The following is a 21042-nucleotide window of genomic DNA, read 5'->3' as shown; positions in this document are numbered from 1 at the left end:
TTAGCTAATTTGCCTCTTCAGGAACTGTTCAGGGGTGACTTTGTGTACAACTAATCCATTTACATTGAATTGAGGCTTATCCTGCATAACTTTAATAGGCGTTCACAACAAACGCGTTGCGAATATTCGCAACGCGTTTGTTGTGAACGCCTATTAAAGTTATGCATAATCGACCGTACCAGGTCGATTATGCATAACTTTAATAGGCCTATTAAAGTTATGCATAATCGACCGTACCAGGTCGCAAACTGCGAGCTGCCTGTCAGCTCAGCTGCATCACTAACCAATGGAAAACCAGACGGCGAACTAACCTAAACCACGCGGCGGATCAATACGTTTTTGACAGCCGGATCACAAACGTGACCTCGACACTACCACGCAGTACGTAGGTTCAGCGAACCAAGTGGCGGATGAATATCGTTAGCTAGCGAGACGATGTACGTGAGTCGACCCTGGACATGCGGCGCGACAGCTCGGAAAGAGAAAGCCCAGTGAGGTGAGTGACTCCATCAGCAATATCATTCAACCCAATAAGTCAATGTAAAGAAAGTACCTGCTGTCATGTTAATATATTGTCTGTAAATGTATGACGCGTAAGCTTTGTTTAATGCGGGTGGTTCAGTATGGAAAATAGTCCAGTGTTAGCTAACATTAGTTTTTAATAGTCACATTTGAGCCGCGTAAACCCCGATAACCGGTTTAATTGGACCCGGAAACGACAGAAAGGTTGATTAACAATAGTTTCAATCAATTATAATATTTCAGAGGACATTTAGAAAAATGTAATTTAAAGCTAACGTAATGTTTTTAGCCAGCTTCTCAATGTAACTTAGCTTAGCAGCAGGACTGTCTCCAGGACAGTTCGCTACGGTCAGTTTATGGACTATTTGTGGTGTGGCTAAAATATCAGTAGCTAATATAATTACATTTAAAACCTAATTACATTTAATTAATATTTTAATCTTTTTGGATTTGTGCTGGCAGGCTAATGCTTTTGTCAAAACATGCCTCGAAAACGGGACCTCGTTATCTAGCCAGTTAGCTAGCTTAAGTTAAGGTTTGCACTAACCTACTTCTTTGAAGATAATTAGCTCGCTAGTAGCTTTGGCAAGCTAGCTGAGTTCGCGCCACTTTCGCGTGCTCATGAAGTGACGTCATGAATTCCAGTCTTGAAGCTCCGCCTCCTTCAACAATGCTGACGCTAAAATATTAGATTTGAATTATTTAAAAAGCATTAGTAGATATTCTAGGCCTAAAATATAGTGCAGCAATATAAGATACTAATAAAATATATAACATGTTACTAAAATGAAGTTAATAAGAATAAATTCAAATGCTAAATATACAATGTAACAATGTCTGGACGGGTGGTTTAAAGTGTAACATTGGTTGTGTACATTGTAAAGTGATGAATAAAACGTGAATGCTTTTATCATTTTAAAACCTGTTATTCATCAAAATGATACTGTTAGGAAAATAGATTTGTAATCCAAATGACAAATTCACTTGGCTTATGATTTTGTTATTTAAAAAAACTCACCATAGGTTATGGAAACTACGTTTTGTTCCTAAGATCATAATTGTTTGTCCTATTACTGTGCAGTTTACTCTCTTAATCAAGTTTGCAGTTCATATGACTAATGGTTTTGCTATATTATGTTATTGATTGTGTTTCTGTGTTTCAGGTGCAGATGGTTTGGTCATTGAAGTTTGGTTGCTGTTGATGAAGTGGAGTTGTAAGTTCATACAATGAAAAAACAATTGTGAGTCATTACAAAGACAATCATGGACGTGGAAGACGGGGTTTCAGCTGTATAGACCCAAACTGTCTAACATTTTTCCAATCTCATGTGGAATTTACGCAGCATCTAAAGGAGCACAAGAAAGCAACCAATCCAGTTGCTAAAATTCGCTGTGAACTTTGTACATTTTCAGCACCAAGCAACATCAAACAATACTTTCTTCATTTAAAGAGACATTTGGGAAAGAGAGAGACTGTGAATTGCCCATTTGTGGGATGCTCTTTTAAATCTAGGGTATTCTCAACTCAAACAAAGTTCTCAGCTACAACTTATAAAAAAAAAGGACTCATTAGCTAGATCCTGTCAGTTGTTTCTGTTGTATTTAATGTTCTTTGTGAATAATTCTGTTTAACCACATTGTGGAAGTTGTTTTAATGTAAAATAAATTTGTTTTGATGCAAAAAAATAAATATGATTTTTGCCACAAGATTCTGTGTTTCTTATAACTATAAATTGTCATTTGAAACAATGCATAGTTTTACGTAATATTAACTAGGAAAGTTATGTCAAAACGTCCTTCTAACTTAAATAAGAGAGTTGAAATCATTAGTTGGATAACTGAACAGAATGCATGATAATGAGTTAAATATCTTTTTAACTTGCATTGTTAAGTTGACACTACTTATTTGGACAAGTGAACAGAATGCATGATAATAAGTTATATATCTTTTGAACTTGCATTGTTAAGTTGAATAAACATGTACTATACAGTCATGTGAACTTACATAGAGCAATCCAAAGCTAAAGTCAGCTAAAAATCATAAGTTGTAGCAAATTGTAAATCCAATTTGACTCTACTTGAAAGTTTAAGGCAGCAATTGTACTTATGTTTTTAAGTTGAACCACATTGATTTTTATTACAGTGTGTGGCTGAGGACACGCAGACAAACAGATGGCCACATCTATAGATGAAAATACATTTGCACAAATGCCGCATGAAAGGCTGATGTTTCATGAGTCCACAATCTTGTATGTGTTTGATTATATTGTCTTAGAAGTGTTTTCTCTCCGTCTCTCACTCTCTGTAGGTCGGGGAGAGGCAACATGTGTTGGTGACGGAGGAGTCATTTGATGCTCAGTACTTTGTGTCTCACAACAAGTTCTACGAACAGGTAAGATAATGTGTGTGTGTATGTCTTTCACCAGCACATGTATACATTCAAGAACACAGTAACTTATGTATTCAATATATTTAAACTACCCAAAAGTAACCTACCGCAAAGGTAGTGTTTCCGTTTCATTAACTCTTGTATGGTATTTAACTTAAGAGATAATAATAGCTAACATTTGTATTATTTGTTATCCAACATTTGGTGATCCAACTTATAATTAAGTTGGTATGGATATCAAAATCAGCTGAAGGACGATTCAGCAAGCTGGATGTTTGTTGACACTTTGGCACCCTAATGATGAATCCTAAAATAGTTTTAGTTGGCCTGCAGACGCTATCCACCATCGAACCCATAAAGTGCAAAGCAGTAAATTAATCTGTGTTTGATGAAAATGTTCCCGTATGTGAAGCTAATCCAACCCTCCCTCATTTTCACACTTAGTAAATCAGGTCATAAGCTTTGCTTTGCATGTCACATAGTACTCACAGCAGGTGTCAGAAGCTTAAGCTTGTATTGACTAAAGTAGGTTAGCTTTAACATCACACATAGTCACAAATATACACACACACTCACACACACCCTGCGGTGGTCATGAAAGCATTTGGCGGCTGATAGCGGCAGTACTTTTTTTACAGTACTAACATTAAGGTCAGCCCTAAAGACATGCACATTCCATCCTACACACACATACAGCTGTTAACATACACACACATCCGCGTGGCTTCAAAGACCCGCTCTCAACCTGTGAAAGATTCACTTTAAAACATCTTCAAATAAATCAATTTCCTCCTGCTTTAACCATCATCAGAAACGTGTTTGAAGTTATGCTTTTTATTAGCAGGGGTGGTAATAATTTTTCCTCCCCTCCACTTTCCTCTCCTCCCCGCCTCCTCCTTTGCACCTCCTTCTGCAGGCTATAAACTTAAGTTACAAGTGTCACTCGGTTCATGTGTGTGTGTGTGTGTGAGTGTGCAGACTCCTCCATTGCATGTGTACATTTGTGCATATGCAGGCATGTATGTCATGTGTGTGAGTAGACTTTACTCGAGAGGAAAGCACGTTGACATGTTTGATGTTTTCCCACTCCCATTTTTTTGGGACATTAAGTATTTGGCATACACTAAATCACACTTGAAAAAGAACATGAAAACACGATGTACCAATATGTTCTTGAATCTGTCCACCCCAAGGGATACTCCCCCTTACATGTGTACTGTACGTCTACATCCACAGGGCCAGAGACATACAGTACGTTCACATCAGGTGGTATACACTTTACAGAGGTCTTACTCACATCGCAAATTGTATTTTGATAACATCTGGTCATTTTGCGTCACTTGTGTGTAAATATATTATTATTATTATAATGCTAAGAACCCCCAATTTATTCGGCACTATAATGCAATCACACTTGAACAGTTAATCATCACTGGATATACAATATACCCAAGATCTAATAGAAAAGGAAGTAGGAAAAGATGGAAAGGCCTTAATTGATCCGGAGAGGGGATATCCAGGTGTTGCAGCAACACTAAGACCGAAATAAGTTCAAATAAATAAAAAATAGGAATAAATAAGAGAGATGTATACAACTAGTGTAAAGATAGAGACTAGCTGTGGGTCTAGTATATATGTAAACGGTGTACACCAAAATAATATCTACTAAAGTTAAGTCAGAATTGTTAGTTTTGTTTATATTGATATAACAAAATACAAATATAATATAGTTTATGATGACAGTATAACATAATATACACAGTATAGTATGACATAGTGTAAGATGCAATGTAATGGTAGTAATATTAGTAATAAGAATTATAATATAGTTTAACATATAATATAGTCTAAGTAGAGAAAGGAGTGTTCAGTTTGGAGGATTGGGTGGTTGAGGGAGAAATATGGGGAAGTCAAGGATCAGGATAGAAATGAAAACAGCAGTGGGAGCAGAGACACGGGACCAAAGGAGGTGGAGAGGGGGTGGGAGCGTGGGTGGAGTGAAGTGGGGAACAAGGTAGAGAGGTGTGAGTGTGAACAAATGGCCTAGTTTCAATTTTACACCATCAGATGGATATCTGTCCTGACGGGTATAATAGGCACCCGACCTGCGCGTGTGCGTGCGTGCGTGCGTGCGTTCGTGTGTGTGTGTGTGTGTGTGTGTGTGTGTGTCTCTTCGTGGTTCAGTGAGGAAGTCGGAGGGGGGGATTTCCAATGAAATCGGACAAGCTCTTTCATCATTTAATCACCCTGTAATGGGCCTCAAATGACCCTCACCTACACACACACACACCTACACACACTGTCACACTCACCTTCCTCCCCCACAGCCCTGCTGTTCTACCTCTCTGCTCCAGCCTGGTTGCTGGCTACCTCCAAACACATATACACACACACACACGCACCCTCACAGTGGCCAGAGTGTCGAGCAGCAGGTGTGTTGATTAGGCAGGTGTGGCGCTGGCTGTGTGTCTATCTGGCCTGATCTCCGATCATATTCCACCAGCTGGATAAAGACTGACGGATTAACACTGAGCCAGGATTGCTCCTGTCATCTCAGCAGTAACACTCCCTCCACCAGTTTACAAGCTATTCTCTGCCCAGTCCGGATCTTAGAGTTGTAGACAGACCACCAGATGATCTGAGTCCGTATGCGACCGCCCTGCTCAAGGGAACTCGGACAAGACAATGAATCCTCAGCAGCTCCCAAGGTTTCTGTTCCACGTCTGATCTGAGGTTTAATAAATGATCCCATTATTATCTTTATTATTAAAATAATACACACTGGCTTTACATTTTTTTAAAATAATTTATTAATTAATTAATTATAACAGTTTCCTAAAGAAATTGCCAGAGCAGTGGAAAGACCATAAAGACATAGGCGTGTTCCTGTCTGCCTGTTCAGAAAGGACAACATCTTATTCCCCTCCCCCTCCCTCCCTCCCTCCCTCCCCATAATCACAACACCAATCAGTAGTATTTACAGGAGAGATTGAATCTAAAGGAAGAGCTTGAGGAAAGAAGTAAATCAGCACTCGAACAGCTGTGTAAAGCATATCATATTGCCAATCTGTCAACTTTGTGGTTGGTTTGAAATTTTTTTTTTAAGAAAAGTCATTTGCATTTGATCTTTATTTAAAGGGGTAAGACATTAAGAGCAAATTCCATTTCACACTACGCCGTAATTATCACTTCTTCCTGCTGAGATTTGTAGTTGCCATGGTGAAATAATAAAACAAACCAGCAAATCCTAATGGTTTATCTCACAGCTGTTGCCGTAGTTTTTGACCTTGAGGGCTTCCATAAATGGAGCTGAAAACACTCAGCCCTGGGTTTTGTGTAAGCGGGCAGGGGCTGGCTAAATAACAATGTGGGAGAGCATTGGGGGAAACCGTTTTAGAGCAGCGGTTAATTGAAAATATAATGGACAGATGTGGTGAAATATGCGGTGGGTTGATTATTTGTTGGAATGGATGGTAAAATAGGTGTGCCTTTCTCGGGGAATGAGCAAGTTGTTGGATATATGTCACCTCTGGTCACTCGGGTACAGTCACTGCTACAGGGAATTAGATCCCAACTGTGGATTAATAGTCTATTGTGGTTCTTGATGTGGGTTATAAAGGTTTGCAGTGATATCAGTTATGATGTGTGGCTCTTGGTTTGCAGGTGCTGGTGCCTAAGAAGGCTGAATTCAAAGGGAAGATGATTGAGGTGGACATCTACGAGGCAGGAAAACACTTCCTGAAAGGCCGACCAGTAGAAGAGAGTAAGCCCTTCACTCCCTCCATTGCCAAACCACTTCAGAAGGGAGAGGTGTCTGGCCTGTTAAAGGTGAACACACACAAATACATGCACAACATACAGGTATAGTTAAATGCATGCCTCGAGTCAAGTTTTTTTTTTCTCAGATTAAATGCTACAGTTCAGTAAATCACAAATACATCAAAACAAATGTAAGTATGTATGTATGTAAGCACAGTCACAGCTTTATGTCTGTACCGCAAAATATGAATTAAAGTAACCTACACTTCCTTAGCAAACTGTTTAAATTAGAGTTTACCAGGTGGTTGACACAAAACAAAAGGAGCAGCACAACATTTGGTTTGGAACTAAATGAAACGGCTCTCAACATGGCAACGGCTGAGCAGGCAGCTGGCAGCTAACAGCGCTAACAACGGCGCCGGTGTTTACCTGAAGGGGGAACCCGGAGGGTGAGTGCTGCGCTTCTGTACCGACGGCGTCCGTCTGGGCAGATTGATCAGCTGTAACTGGCATTTGAGTATGCAGAGCAGCAGCCATGAGCCAGCCAATGAAGCACGCTCACACACACTACCATACACTTAAAGCATGTGCAGCGGGCTTGGCTATGTCAACAAAGCCAGGAGAAGCTCGGAATAAAACAAACACACACACACACACACACACACATACAGGGAGAGTTACTTAATTCTCTGCTCAGGTAGACACTACTCTGCTGTATATTTACATAGCAAAGAGTTGTTTGCTGCCATATTAATGGTTTGATTATAGAATTTAGAACTTTAAATGTCAGGAATAAATAAAACTACAGGTAAAAGATTACATAAAAGAGAGCATATGGACTGGGAACTAGAAAGGAAAGGGTGCAATGCTGGTACACAGGTTAAAACACTGTTCAACTAGAGACCATCTTGCGTTGGGATCACACCAGCCGCCACTCTAAACCGTGCCAGGGGAATAATGTGGCCGGTTCCAATAGCCCTTCCTACCCCCTTTTTCCGGTGCCCTTGCAGACCTATAAAGTTTCATGACAGCATCTTACACGGTTGTGATACTTTTACAGTCGCAAATTCTGTCCATAAAAAAACTGGCCAAGTAGTTTTAAACATTAAATATAAAAAAATTTTTAAATTTGTGTTGGCCTTGGCAGCAATATACAGCGTAGGTTTAGCCAGTCCCCAAGGAGGATCTTTTTTTTCCCCAAGTCAGATATCAATCTTAATTTGGTTTATGAGTGCATATTGTTCTGAATAAAATGGAGTATGATTTCAGATATTGTCTTCAGTCAGATGGATGGAGGTAGTTTTAGCTGCGTTATTCACCTCTGGTTGGTTGTTACTCTTTAACTTCACAGTCAATACCCAAATCCCAAGCTCACTGGCTCGTTTCAATTAAATTTCACACTAAATGGTGTGAGCATCTGTGGTTGTCTATCGATGTAGCCACATTAGTATACTAATATTTAGTCAATTTGTTAAATCAGTTACACATGTAGTGTGTGTACGTGTCTACCAGATGTGTACTGGTCTTTTTCAAGTAATGAGAAGTCCTTTTCTACATCTGTCAAGCCCTCAATGTGTATTCTTTCCTTATCCAAACTATAAAAGTTGCATTTACAACAGGCTTTTTTTTAAATTTTGTTCAGTCATCAAATTAATTAGGTGTGTGTCCGCATTTTTAATCCATTCTCGCTGCAGTTTGTGGAAAAGCCCCAGTGTATCAGGCATGAGATAAGTAATTTAAGATAAGCTGTAGCTGGCTAACCTGTCCTCTTCCTTATTTTCCACCGCACACACACACACACACACACATGGTAATGTCTCTGTTTCACTGCATGTTATTTTTCACTCCGACTAGCTGTAGCTTATAGCTCAGGCCACAGAGCAGAATATGATACACTTTCTAATTTCACACTCCATCAGCCTTAACTGCCAGACAGAGAGGGAGGGATGAAAAGAACCGACAGAGACATGAGAGAGAAGGTGGGGGGGGGAGACACTGATGAAGAGGAAAGCAAGCAGAGAGAGAGAGAGAGAGAGAGAGAGAGAGACATTTTTTGGAGGCAGAAAATGAGATAAAATAAAGAGAAAGGGTTTCACAGCAAGCCAAATGGTGCGTCACTCAGCACTGAAAAGTTCAACTCCGGGGAATAGGCCTTGTAAAACTAGCCTCATAAAGTCTACAGCCCATCCAATACACAACCACACACACACACACACACACACACACTTACTTTTCCTACACTCACACTCCTTTAACATTCTTCGACATTCTTACATAACATGCCCAGGCCTTAATATTATTTAGGTTGATGTAACCACACATGTACTCTCTCAGTTATATAGGTTATGTCATCATTTCCACCAGTTAATGTGCTCCAGAAGAGAATTCATGCGAATATCTAGAGTGTCTTTATTAGATTTATTTCTAATGGCAATAGCTGAGTAGGACAGCCTGTGTAGATGAATTTGAGTGGCAGAGCAGTGTGTGTTGAAAAACAGTGGTGTGTCAGGATTGTCTCTGCTTTCCACAGCATATTGGCAATTAACAAATTGTTATATTAAGTGATCTCTAGTGATGCTGCTGATGATCTATAATCCATAGTCCTTGACCAGCATTGTCAGCTCTTAATGACACCAGAGTGGCACAGGAGCACAGTGCTAATAGATAAGTGACCTAATGGCTTGGAAACACAGCAGTATTTGCAAGCTACACACACAGACACACATATCCTACAGCCCTCTGGCATATGTGATGTCCTTGACAGCCGTGTGTCCAGCATGTATTATTATTACGTTAAGTGAACAGGTCTGATTGAAAATCTGCATGCACACACATGCCTTTTCGAGCATACCCATGTATACACGCATATCTACGGATATGCACACATGTGCACACACATATACACACACTGGTGGCTGGCCTATACATATTGAAGACCATCTATTTTCTATGAGTCTCTGCGTGAATCCACCACACACTGAGCTGAATGTGTATGTGAGATGAATGAATGATTACGGAAAGGCAGATAGATGCTCACCGCCATGTCTTGCAGCAGAGTCTATAATTATAGACTTTTGGCAGAGAGCGAGAGAAAAACAGAAGAATAAAGGACCGGGAGGAGAGGGACTGCGTGATGAGGTGCATGGTAGCTGAGCTATGTCGTTTCATCCAAGATGCAGAAGAGCGTTGTAAGAGAAAGTGAGAACGAGAGAGTGGTGGATAAGTGGGGTGATTGTATAGGCAGAGGAACCCACTACGGTCTGTAATATCCATTTGTTGGAGAGAAAAAAAGGAACAAAGTGAGAGATGTCTGAGTGGGAGAGAGAGATGATTGCACATCATCCAGCCTCCATACTGCCGGATGGATGGATGGATGAATTTATAGAGGAGTGACATATGACAGCTTGTGTGGAAGGATGGACTTGAAAGTGGACAGATATATTTGAATGTATGGCTGTGAGACACGATGGCTTAGATGCACACAGCTGATGGATGAGGAGATGAATGGATGCAAGGATGTGTGAACATATTGACAGGTGCAGACAGTGTGGATGGGATGGATTCATGGTGCTCTAATGGCACACTGCTCTTTGTCCGTGTGCAGCCCGGTGCAACATGTTCATTAAAAGGCCTTGGTGCCATTCCATTCAATGAAACAAGACCAAGGTTTCCGAGAGAGAGAGATTTGCTTTTATTGACATGAATGACATCTCTTGTTCTGTTTCTCTTTCTTATCCGCTCTCTATCTCTCCGGCTGTCAGACCTTCATTCACAGAAACAACACTTTCCGCAGAAGGGGAAGTAATGATTCTTTTAGTGGGACACAATGGCAATGAAAGCACTCAACAAGCACGGTGGAGGAAAGAAAAATAGAAAGTATCTTCCCCAGTCCCCTCATCCTCAGATGAAATTAAATGATAGAAGGTGTATGTACGAGAGGCCAAAAAATGAAACGGGTGAAAGAGAGAGCAAGGTAGAAATCAGGAGACAGAAAAGCAGCTTGAGTGCCACCCAATAATCAGTTCTTTTCACAGCATACTTTCTCAAGGAGACCAAGAGAACAGGAGGAAGAGAAGAAAAACTGCTCTGCTCCTTTCACAAAACAGCAAATTGATATTTGTTATGAAAAGGAGGACTATGAGGAGTGAACTATGTCCCTCCATGAACACAAATTGACAGAAAAACCAAAAAGAAATGGCGGTGAATGGACAAATCTCAGCTGGCATATAACATTTAATTTTCCTTTTCTCTGGGGCTTGTATTCGTGTTTTTCCCACCCTTCCATGTGGCTTTCTTCCTTTTTCATCATATCTCTGTTTTTCTTTTCTTTCATTGCTTTTCTTCTTTGTTTGTGTCCTGTGTCATCATTTCATTATTTATTACCTTTCTTCCTTTTACCTCTTGCTCCTCTGTCGTCACAATTTTGTTTTTAATCAGTTCATCCATCTTGTCAAATGGAATGAGACACGTGTGTGTGTGTGTGTATATTTTATTTGTTTGGCATGAATGGGTAGAAAAATATAAAAACACTGCGTGGAAGTGGACAATATTTATTTAGTATGTTCTAGTACTGGCTGAGTGGGTGGGATTGCTGGTATTTTGCATCATAGTGCTTACAGTACATTTACACAGACAGACAGTGACATACACCACAGGTTCATTGGTAAAACAAAGCTTTGACGCACACACACAAACACACAGAACCTCGTACACACACACATTCATGTACACGTATAGAACGATGCACAGTTCCCCCGGTGTGTGTGTGCCATGGCCGTAGGCTCTGAGACACTGGCTGTGTGCACATAATCATCATGTAGACAAAACACACGCTGGCGTCCTACACAAACGCACACACACACACACACACACAGGCACGAAACTCAAATGAAAATCTGCATTTCACACCAAACAATTGAACAGCTCCGTCTTGACATGCAACTGTTGTGGGTTGTTGCTTTGATGTTGCGTTATGCACAAATCATGTTGTCATCTGTATTGTCAGGAACAGAACAAAAGAAAAATCTGAGATCAAGCTGTCTTTTCCAGACCAGATACAGTAAATCCTCTCAAATGCATTTTTTTCTTTCAGGAATTAAAATGTCAAAAGGTTTTTACTTGTCCTTTGCGTGACTTTGTTTACTCTAATATCAAATAATTAGTTTTGCCTTCAAAGCAGCGTGCGTCGCTATTTTAAGCATTTCATTTAGCGTGTCAAATTGTGTTGCATGGCTTGCGTTTTGTGTATAGTCGAAGACCCAAAGTCACGCTAACAAAGGAATAAATGTTCAGCCTTCAAATATTAGTCTATTTTCAGTATTCTTACCCAACATGTCAACGCTGCCCCTGTCTGTTTTGTTTATTTTAAATGTCAGAGGGGTTTTAAATACCCCGAGCTCTATTTGCTTTTAAACCACAGATGGAAGATGTAAATAGCAAAGCACTTAGTCCAAAAGGTTTGGAGAAGAAGAAAAAAAAGATGTTTAGTTATTTAGCAATCATGTTTTCTTCAATGTTATTGTAAAAATAGACTTTACCCCCGTGACCATTCTCCAGAGCAAAGTTCTCCATCTGTTGAGTCACCCACGGCTTTGTATTTCATTTCAAATGATACTCTTAAGATAAACATGCTGTCCCAACATGATTACAGCAGCGGCTTTGCTGAAGTATGGCTCAGCTGTTTATTCTTGTTATTACAATAATATTTGATTGAAAGAGAAGATGGAGGGTTCTCAATTCAATTCAATTCAGTTTATTTTGTATAGCCCAATATCACAAATTATAATTTTACCTCAGAGGGCTTTACAATCTGTACACATACGACATCCCTGTCCCAGGACCTCACATCGGATCAGGAAAAACTCCCCAAAAAAACCCTTTCACAGGGAAAAAAGGGAAGAAACCTTCAGGAGAGCAACAGAGGAGGATCCCTCTCCCCGGATGGACAGAAGCAATAGATGTCATGTGTACAGAATGAACAGCATTACAGAGTTACATAAACACATTACATGAATATGACAATGTATGAATGGAACTCCAATCCATGAAACAGAAGGAGGTAGAGGGGGGGGGGGGCGTATCAGCAGGGGCCATGGCAGGAGGCCGGCTCACCAGGCATCAGACACCGCCAGGTCCAATGGACCCTATGAGATGTGAAGTCAAACGACTCCGGGAAGGAAGCAGAGTTAATAAGGCGCAATGGAGAGATGTACATTCATCCATAAGGAGAGAGAGAAGAGGAGATAGGTGCTCAGTGTATCCTAAAACATCCCCCAGCAGCCTATAAGCCTATAGCAGCATATCAAGGGGCTGGACCAGGGCAAACCTGATTCAGCCCTAACTATAAGCACTATTAAACAGGAAAGTCTTAAGTCTACTCTTAAATGAGGTGACTGTGTCTGCCTCCCGGACTGAAAGTGGAAGCTGGTTCCATAAAAGAGGAGCTTGATAACTGAAGGCTCTGGCTCCCATCCTACTTTTTAGGACTCTAGGAACCACAAGTAGCCCCGCATTTAGTGAGCGCAGCTCTCTAGTGGGGCAATATGGTTCTCACCCATTGGGTTACCTGTTCTGGTCTCCCATTATCCCCAGTTTAATGTCAGCTTTTACTTTGCGACAATGTCCACCAATCTATAATCATGCTAATGGTATTCACAACAACAGTGTACAGGGATGATTATCTTCGCTTACGTTTGTTCAGTGTTGGGCTGCACCAGAGAAATGTAATCTACCCTCTTTAATCCCAGGCTCAAGAAAACACCTTGCTTCTTTATCACCTGAGACACTTTACCTGGAATGACTCCTCAGACACAGATTGTTGGTAAAGTGCTTTAAACAGCAAGTTACTTAACGTAATGGGGTATTGTATGACGTCAAATGAAATCTGAAATATGACCTTGGTTGTCTCACAGCCACCTCAGGCCTCTTCCCCTCTTCACCTCTTCTGTCTGTCTGTCTGTCTGTCTGTCTGTCTGTCTGTCTGTCTGTCTGTGTGATTTTAATAGGTATGACGTCTATAAAAAACAACTGTCTGAACTGGGTGCTGCTGCTGGTTTGGTGATGCTCTGGTGTGTTTACCAGATAGCAGCAGAGGAAGCAGTGAGTGGAGCAGGCACACTGGGGTCTTACATTTTTGTTATGGTTTTTTTCATATGCAGCAAGTAAAACTCAATGGGTCTTGTTGAAGTGAAGGTAGTTCTGTCCTTATGATTTTGGGTGCCACTATCTTTATCTTTGTATGATCTGCCAGAATGTCCTTGACAGTCCAGTGATTAAAGTTGGTTAAGGATTTAGTGTCTCTTTTGAGACGGATCAGGATACATCTTTTGAGGGCTTTGCAGAGAATGTAGGGGATAATGGCTTTGAATCTCATTAAAGGTACTCCTGTGTAAGCTGTGATATGCACGTCTGATGTGCGTCAATGTCATCAAGTACACGTACATGGGGCACAGCCACTGCTGATGCCTGAAACACTTTGCTATAGCCCTGTAAACATCTTCACGGCCATACAATATATATATATGTCCTTTATGTGACACACCACTGCTCGGCTCCGACACCAGCCCCACTGACTACCGACTGGAGTCAACAGTTAAAACCACAACGCGGTTAAAAGCAGTGAAATATCACAGTAACACCACATTAAATAACTGTGAGCAAACCGTTGCCTTCAACACAGAAAATATTGCTTTGCGGTAGATAGAATCGGTGATATTGATTTCCATTCCCATGGCCTGCAGACACTGGCGGATGCATCTGTTGACTTGGCTGTAAAGTTGCACTTTCTGTTGCGTATAGGGAGAAAATAGAGCCCGCACTTCTGCTGGTAAATTGAATGAATATTCAGGATTTCTTTTCATTAGGAAAAAAGATAATGAAACATTTTAGTCGAGATAATTTGCTGTGATGGTGATATGTGCCTATAGAAACTAGTGTTTCTGTCACAGAAAGGCAACTTGCGTCCACATGTTGTGCAGTTTTTACCCAAAGACATCGTAGTGTCAGAGAGTTCCACGATGGAGGAGATTTATGCTCTCAGATGAAAAAGAGAAAGAGCGCACATGGCACACGTTTCCCCACTGAGCCTCATTAGTCTTTTTGAGTTCTACAGCACATTTGTTTGTATCAGAAATATTACTTGTAATCACTCTTAATTTCTCTCCCATCCCTCTAAGTTGAAAATGCAGCTGCAGCTCATTGTGACAGTCACTATGGCTTTGTCAAATCACCCGTGACTAAGGAGCCTGTTACAGTATCTGTTTAGACACACACACACACACACACACACACACACACACACACACACAAACAAACCACTTCCATGGTCTCTGTGTCTAGAGCAACACTGACAGCTGGTGAGGATCATCATGTGAGAAATGTGACCACTGTGTATTGTGCTTTCTGGCTCTCGTGATGTGTTTGTGTGTCACTGTGTGTATCTTAGTGTGAATATGCCAATGTGTTGGCGGAGGCTGCACCAGACACCCCGGACAGATGTTTTTTTGGGTTTTTTTTTGTTGTTGTTTGTTTAAAGGTGCACTCGTGGAACTGCAAGGGGAGTTTTTAAGACACAGAAGAGACATTTGAGAGTCCTAGACCTCGAGGGAAAGGATTGAGCTAGGCTAGCCAGTCTGTCCCCCTAGTGTGGTGTTGGATGATTTTCTGGAGGATTATTTTTTGCTCCACTGCTGTGAGCAGAGACAGAAATTCTCCGCCACAGGCCTGCACGTTCATACACACTTACTCACAAATGCCTACTCTCTTACTCTCGCTTTCTCACTGACAAATGCGCAAACTCAGCATGCCAGCTAGCAGGTGGTGAACTACCATTGGAAGCCACAGCGCTCATCTTTTCCTGCCACCTTTCCTTCAGTTTTTCCTCTTCTCTCCACTCCTTTCCTCCCTTCTCCCCCACTGTGCTGACACGCACCTACAGGCACTTGGATTTTCACTTATCCTCCCCACTAGTAATAGATTTTAGACTGTGCTATTCAGTCTCTCGCCTGGCACCCCATTGAGACAGGGCACCTGCAGAGAGACAGATAAATAGATGGATAGAGAGGAAGGAGGAAGGCAGCATACTTGGCCTGTCAATGGAGAGAAATATAATGGTTCTGACGCTCAGCTTTTTTCCCTTCTATTTCACCAGCCCTTTGCTCTTAATCTATTTCTCTTTTCGTCTTAGTTTCCATAAAATATCATTTTTAACTTGCTCCTGTTTTTACTCAAGCATCACATTTGCACTACTAAGTGAATTTCATTGTAGTCTTTCCAGGAATCCTTTCTCATTCTATTATTCATGTTTCTAAACAGTTATGAATGAACCAACTTTTCTCTTTTTTTCGTACACTGTCGGTTCATTAATCCTTTTTAATGAATAAGCCATCGTTTAAAACCTGTTAGAAGGCATCCAGTGTAACCTCGGGGAAGAGTACTTTTGAAATTGCTGATGAGATTGAATTAGGGATTTGAACTCTTGACAGAAGCACCTGTATTCATTATGATCACATTTTTACAGTTAAGAGGCTCAGTCACAAGTGTGACAGGGACCTGACATGGCTATCACCATACACCTTTATTGTTTGTCAGAACAGCGTATCAGTTTCGCCTCAAAAGGATCCTAATATTAAGCACATGTGGACACATTAGCCCGACCTCTGTTAGTGACTCTCCTCCCTCCATCTGTTGTCTGAAGTTACTGTAAGTGACTTTTCGATGTGTCACGTAGGCGTTGCCGGTTACAGTATCCATCATCCATTGTGTGTGGTAACAGAGGAAACCATTCAGTCACAATGGTGAGGAGAAGAGTGGGTGGCAGGGTAGCATTCACAAGCATCAGAGAGGACGGGGAGTAATGTGTAGGATAGAAAAGGCAGAGTACTGATGCTATGCAGCTGCTCATACACACGACCATGTGCCTGCGACGCGTGTAGGCGTGCACCAACTCTCTTACATGCAAATACAAACTGTGGGCCTACATACGAACATGTGTTTGTACTTTTGACAAAATATCGACAGCAAACGAGAGGAGGATGGTAAGGTGTGTTGAGGCTGGCAGAGAATAACGGCCACCGTAGAGGCCATTGTTATCCTAAATTGAAATGTAATTTTTGACGTCGGCCAAGACTAAATTAACAAGCGGAGAACGTTGTTTTACTTGCAATAAAAATGATAATTTGGTAAAGCTACGTGCATTACTAAATTAATTCAATAAAATATTACACACAAAATTATGTTATTTAATATATTGTATTCTATTGCCATAGCAACAACATATGTATGTGTTGCTTTGCTTTGTGTAAAGGCGTTTTAGTTTTTTTCCTTTTTTCCATCTGCCTGAATGTGAACATTACTCGTAGGTCAAAAGTGCAGCATGCATACAAATGCTCCACAATTACAGACGTTAGTTTTTCTGAATTGTCTACTCATAACAACCTTTTAACTAGAAAAGATGACAAACTCATAGACGATATTGATAATGGTAAACATAATTATTAAAATTGGCTGAGCCTCCTACTTGGGGGGAAAGAAGAATATAGGATGAAAAATGCGATCCATAGCGAGACGTGACAGAAGGTCGGTGAACACGACTTAATGGATACTTGGGGGGGGGAGTCAATCTGCCTATGGTAAATATCAAAGCCGAACCTCCTTCCGTTATCCCTAGTGAACTTGATTAAAGGTTATTCTAGAAGGCCACTGATCAATCGCTCAATATCGTTCCACATAATCTACCTTCGTTGTGATAAGGAATTTGACCAACTGTCATGCAGGAGGAGACGTGTAGGAACTAGCTCAAGGTCATCCAGATTGATTTCCACTCGGCTTAGAGATGTTGACAAGTGCTGCTTCTCTTTTAACGTTCAAATTAAAAGAGCCACATGTTGTGTAGGATTATTTATTTATTTAGTAATCAATTGGCTTTGCTTGAAACTGCACATCAGGTGTGCACTCTCGGACATTAAGATGCAACTATATTAATGTGTAATAAAACTCAAGGATGATCAATGAGGGAGGGTGTAGGTCAGGAAGAAGAATATTCACTGTTTCAATCTGAATTATGGTCGAATGTGCAGTTCTACTTGTTCTGGAAACATTGTTGCTACCGAGAGATTAACTCGAGCAATATCAGTAATAACTCTTATTTTTTCACTGCCCTAAAGCTCACATACGTAACGACATCAAAGTGCACCTTCCTCAACATCGGCTTGATTCAATAGACAGTACTCTGTAATAATTGGATCACTAGAAAACTGTATTAACTGCTTTATGCAGAGGTAATGGCATCATAATTTAAATGCACTCATTTGCATAAGCAAATAGCTGCCTTTTATGAATGCTTCCAGCCACACAAAAAAATCGAAATAAGCAGTGAATTTGTGTTAATTATTGTTTCTGTAATTTCACAATGTAACTGAGTTGTAGAGAGAAAGCAGATGGAGAGTCAGAAGCTGAGGACAAAAGAGAGACAGGAAAGTGGAAGAAATGAGAACGCCCTGTAATTCCCCTTTGCTCGCCTAAATGATGGCGCTAGATCCTAATATCAAGTGGCATCAATAGATGTATTTGTAATAATGATCAGCAGCAATGATCCGTGACGGATAGTCATACACCACCTCACATAAATGGCTATGTTATGAAGAACCCGAGTAAATCGTGATTTGGTTGACAAATGGGGCAGAAATAAACTTCAGATATTTGTAAAAAAAAACAACTTAATTTTCTCCTCCTTCTCTTCCTCTTCCTGCACTGACATTTATCTTTTTGTCCTGCTCAATTATTGTCAGCATCGCTCTTTCCTGTCCTGTCACCGTCACATCCTTTTCGTTATGGATGTCTTTTTAATGGTCCAACACATTAGGACGAAACAGAACTCACTGATTACAGACATTTAATTCGTTGGATCACTGGCCACTCTCGGTGTTTGATTTGTGACTGTGGCCAGTTGATTTAATCTAACCACGATCCCCTAATTATGAATTATGGACATAACTTGTGCTGTGAGCTGAAACGAACTCTGTGTCCAAAGGCGTGTGGGAGAATGATGCGGCCTTTGTGCGCAATTCTGTGTGTTTGAACGCATCGCAGGAATATTCACATTCAACTCAGCCAGGTCCAGTCCGTGAGCTCTCAGATCTTCCTCCTCCACAGCAGGAAGTAGTACTACGTGCTGAACACTGGCCCTCTGGACAAGATCCTCTGTGTTCTATTTTAATTGAAATGGCTAATTTTTAACCACTAAAACATATTCATCCATAATCTCTCAGTGAACAAATTATCTGAAATGTAACGGATACGTTTTCCGAATGAGCAGGGAGACTAGACTGACACTCTCATATAAGTAAACACACAGCATATCAAGTCCACTCCTTCTGTTCTTACCTTTCACAATAAAAGCCCAAGACTTATACACTATGTAACTATTTACTAGAAAGGAAATTCAATAACATAGCTTACAGTAGCTTAGGCTATACAACAATTTACCTCAGGATGTGGAAAATAGAAAATACTCACACCTTTTACTTTATTTAGTGTTGCAAATTTGTATTGCTGCTGGTATGAATAGTTTCAATGGGAAATATTCGCAGGCTTTTGTGTTCATATTCATAGCAGTGTGAAAAGGCCTTTAGGAGGAAATAAATAAAGGACACATCCAAACATCTACCGCTCTTGATCTCAGTCTAATTCAATTGTTTTTCTTTATGTTTGCCTCCATAGGAACAGATTGCCCATGGCATCCAACAACCTGCTTCATCGATGCCTTCTTCATCTGCTTTGTTGATCGGCTCTTACAGTCTGGACCGGGAAGCACTGAAGTCGCTGGGAATCGGGCTCACTCTGGCAGCAGCCATCTTGGCCTTCATCATAGAGAAACTGTACTGACGCAAACTAGAAGAAGATAGTGCAGAAGGGAGAGGCTGGTGACACCACAGGAGCCTCCCCCGTATGTTTGAAGCTGGGGGAATACAGTGGTATCCCTTACAACATACTGCACGTGCTCTTATTCAATGTTGAATGAACCCAAAGAGAAAAAACAAAAGCGAGATTCACGATAACGCGTCAGTAACACACCTACACAGTTGGTCCGTGATGTCAGTGTTGGTCTGTCATTGGAGAACAACACCGGTGAGCTGTCTTTACAGACCTAGCGGACACTTTTTATACAAGTCTATGGGTTTTAAATAACACCCTAGTTACACTCAATTTGAATTGGAATTTATTTCAAGTACATATTCTTTCTCATATTTCTGTTCCATTATGTCGAAGTGTAGGCTCTTTCAGGAAAACTCTATATGTGTTGTCTATTGTTCACTGATGGCTGCAGCCTGACATTGTCCATAAACTGGTAAATAAAAAGTTTTGTTTTGGATCATGATTTTTGTAACTTTCACAGAAAAAAAAGTGAAGCACAATTCAACTAATTGATACTCGTGAAAAACATGTTCTGGTCTTCTGTACCAGGACAAAGTCTGAGGATGGTGAAACTGACCTTACAGCATGCAGAGTTGCAGTGTGATTCTCAGTAAATTATTTATTTAAAGGTACTGAGAATGTAGATTTCCAAATATTGTATGTTATAGAGTTGCCCATCCTTGTTTTGAGAGATTGAATTGTGCTTACTTTATGGTATATCTCATTGTATTCTATGTCAGGAGTTTATAATACTTTGGGTAAAACAAATTTTGTATCCTTCATCTCAAAGTATTGCAGTAAGAGTCACGGACAGTATATTTAGACATAAAAGTCAAATTAATTATTTTATGTCTTATCTGATTACCGTTAGTTACAATGTAACAGTTGGCCAGGTAGACAGTTATTGATCCGTAATTCTGTCCTCCAGAACACCCAATGTGATTTCTTTTATTTGCATACTTTCTCCCAATGGAGGGAAATGGGCTGGGGTCAATTTGATCTAAAACTCTTTGCATTGCTAGACATAACTAGAGGTAACGGTGGACCTTTTTTCTCTCTCTTGTAATTCAGGTGAACTGACGCTGTAATGCAAGTACTTTGTTTATGTGAGCTACTTGTGGCGTAAACATCGTCGAAGTCATTGTTGAGACGGAAGTTTTTTTTTTGTTTAAACTGTTAAATAAAGGAAAAACCCCAATTTGTCATGTGTGAAAGGTGTTGATTGATTGATACATTTAATTAATATATAAACACTAAAGACACACAAAAGTTGACTATTAAAGTGTAACTTTACTCACAGGTCTGAGACCACTGCATAACTTTGAAAAATGCTAAGCAGGGTATTGTGAAATTAAACCACGGCCTCTTTCATATAACGAATGCCTTGAAGCAATGTCAACAAATATGGCAGCCAGAGCTGATGACAGCAAGCTACAGTAGTGTAGAAAATAGCGCTATGG

General features: G+C 40.5%; 1 protein-coding gene across 2 annotated transcripts in view; it reads left to right on the top strand.

Moving 5' to 3' along the window:
- Positions 1-20783, top strand: part of cdkal1 (CDK5 regulatory subunit associated protein 1-like 1) — a 200884-nt gene extending 180101 nt beyond the window's left edge. For both annotated transcript variants that reach the window (XM_034553378.1, XM_034553379.1), the window contains 3 exons: positions 2831-2914; positions 6575-6739; positions 19388-20783. In XM_034553378.1, coding sequence (XP_034409269.1) covers positions 2831-2914; positions 6575-6739; positions 19388-19552 — 414 coding nt within the window. In that variant the 3' untranslated portion in view covers positions 19553-20783. The remainder of the gene's footprint in view (positions 1-2830; positions 2915-6574; positions 6740-19387) is intronic.
- Positions 20784-21042: the final 259 nt, after the last annotated feature.

The sequence above is a fragment of the Cyclopterus lumpus genome, chromosome 16 (assembly GCF_009769545.1).
Source record: "Cyclopterus lumpus isolate fCycLum1 chromosome 16, fCycLum1.pri, whole genome shotgun sequence".
NCBI lineage: Eukaryota > Metazoa > Chordata > Actinopteri > Perciformes > Cyclopteridae > Cyclopterus > Cyclopterus lumpus.
This window is presented reverse-complemented; position numbering and strand designations above follow the sequence as displayed.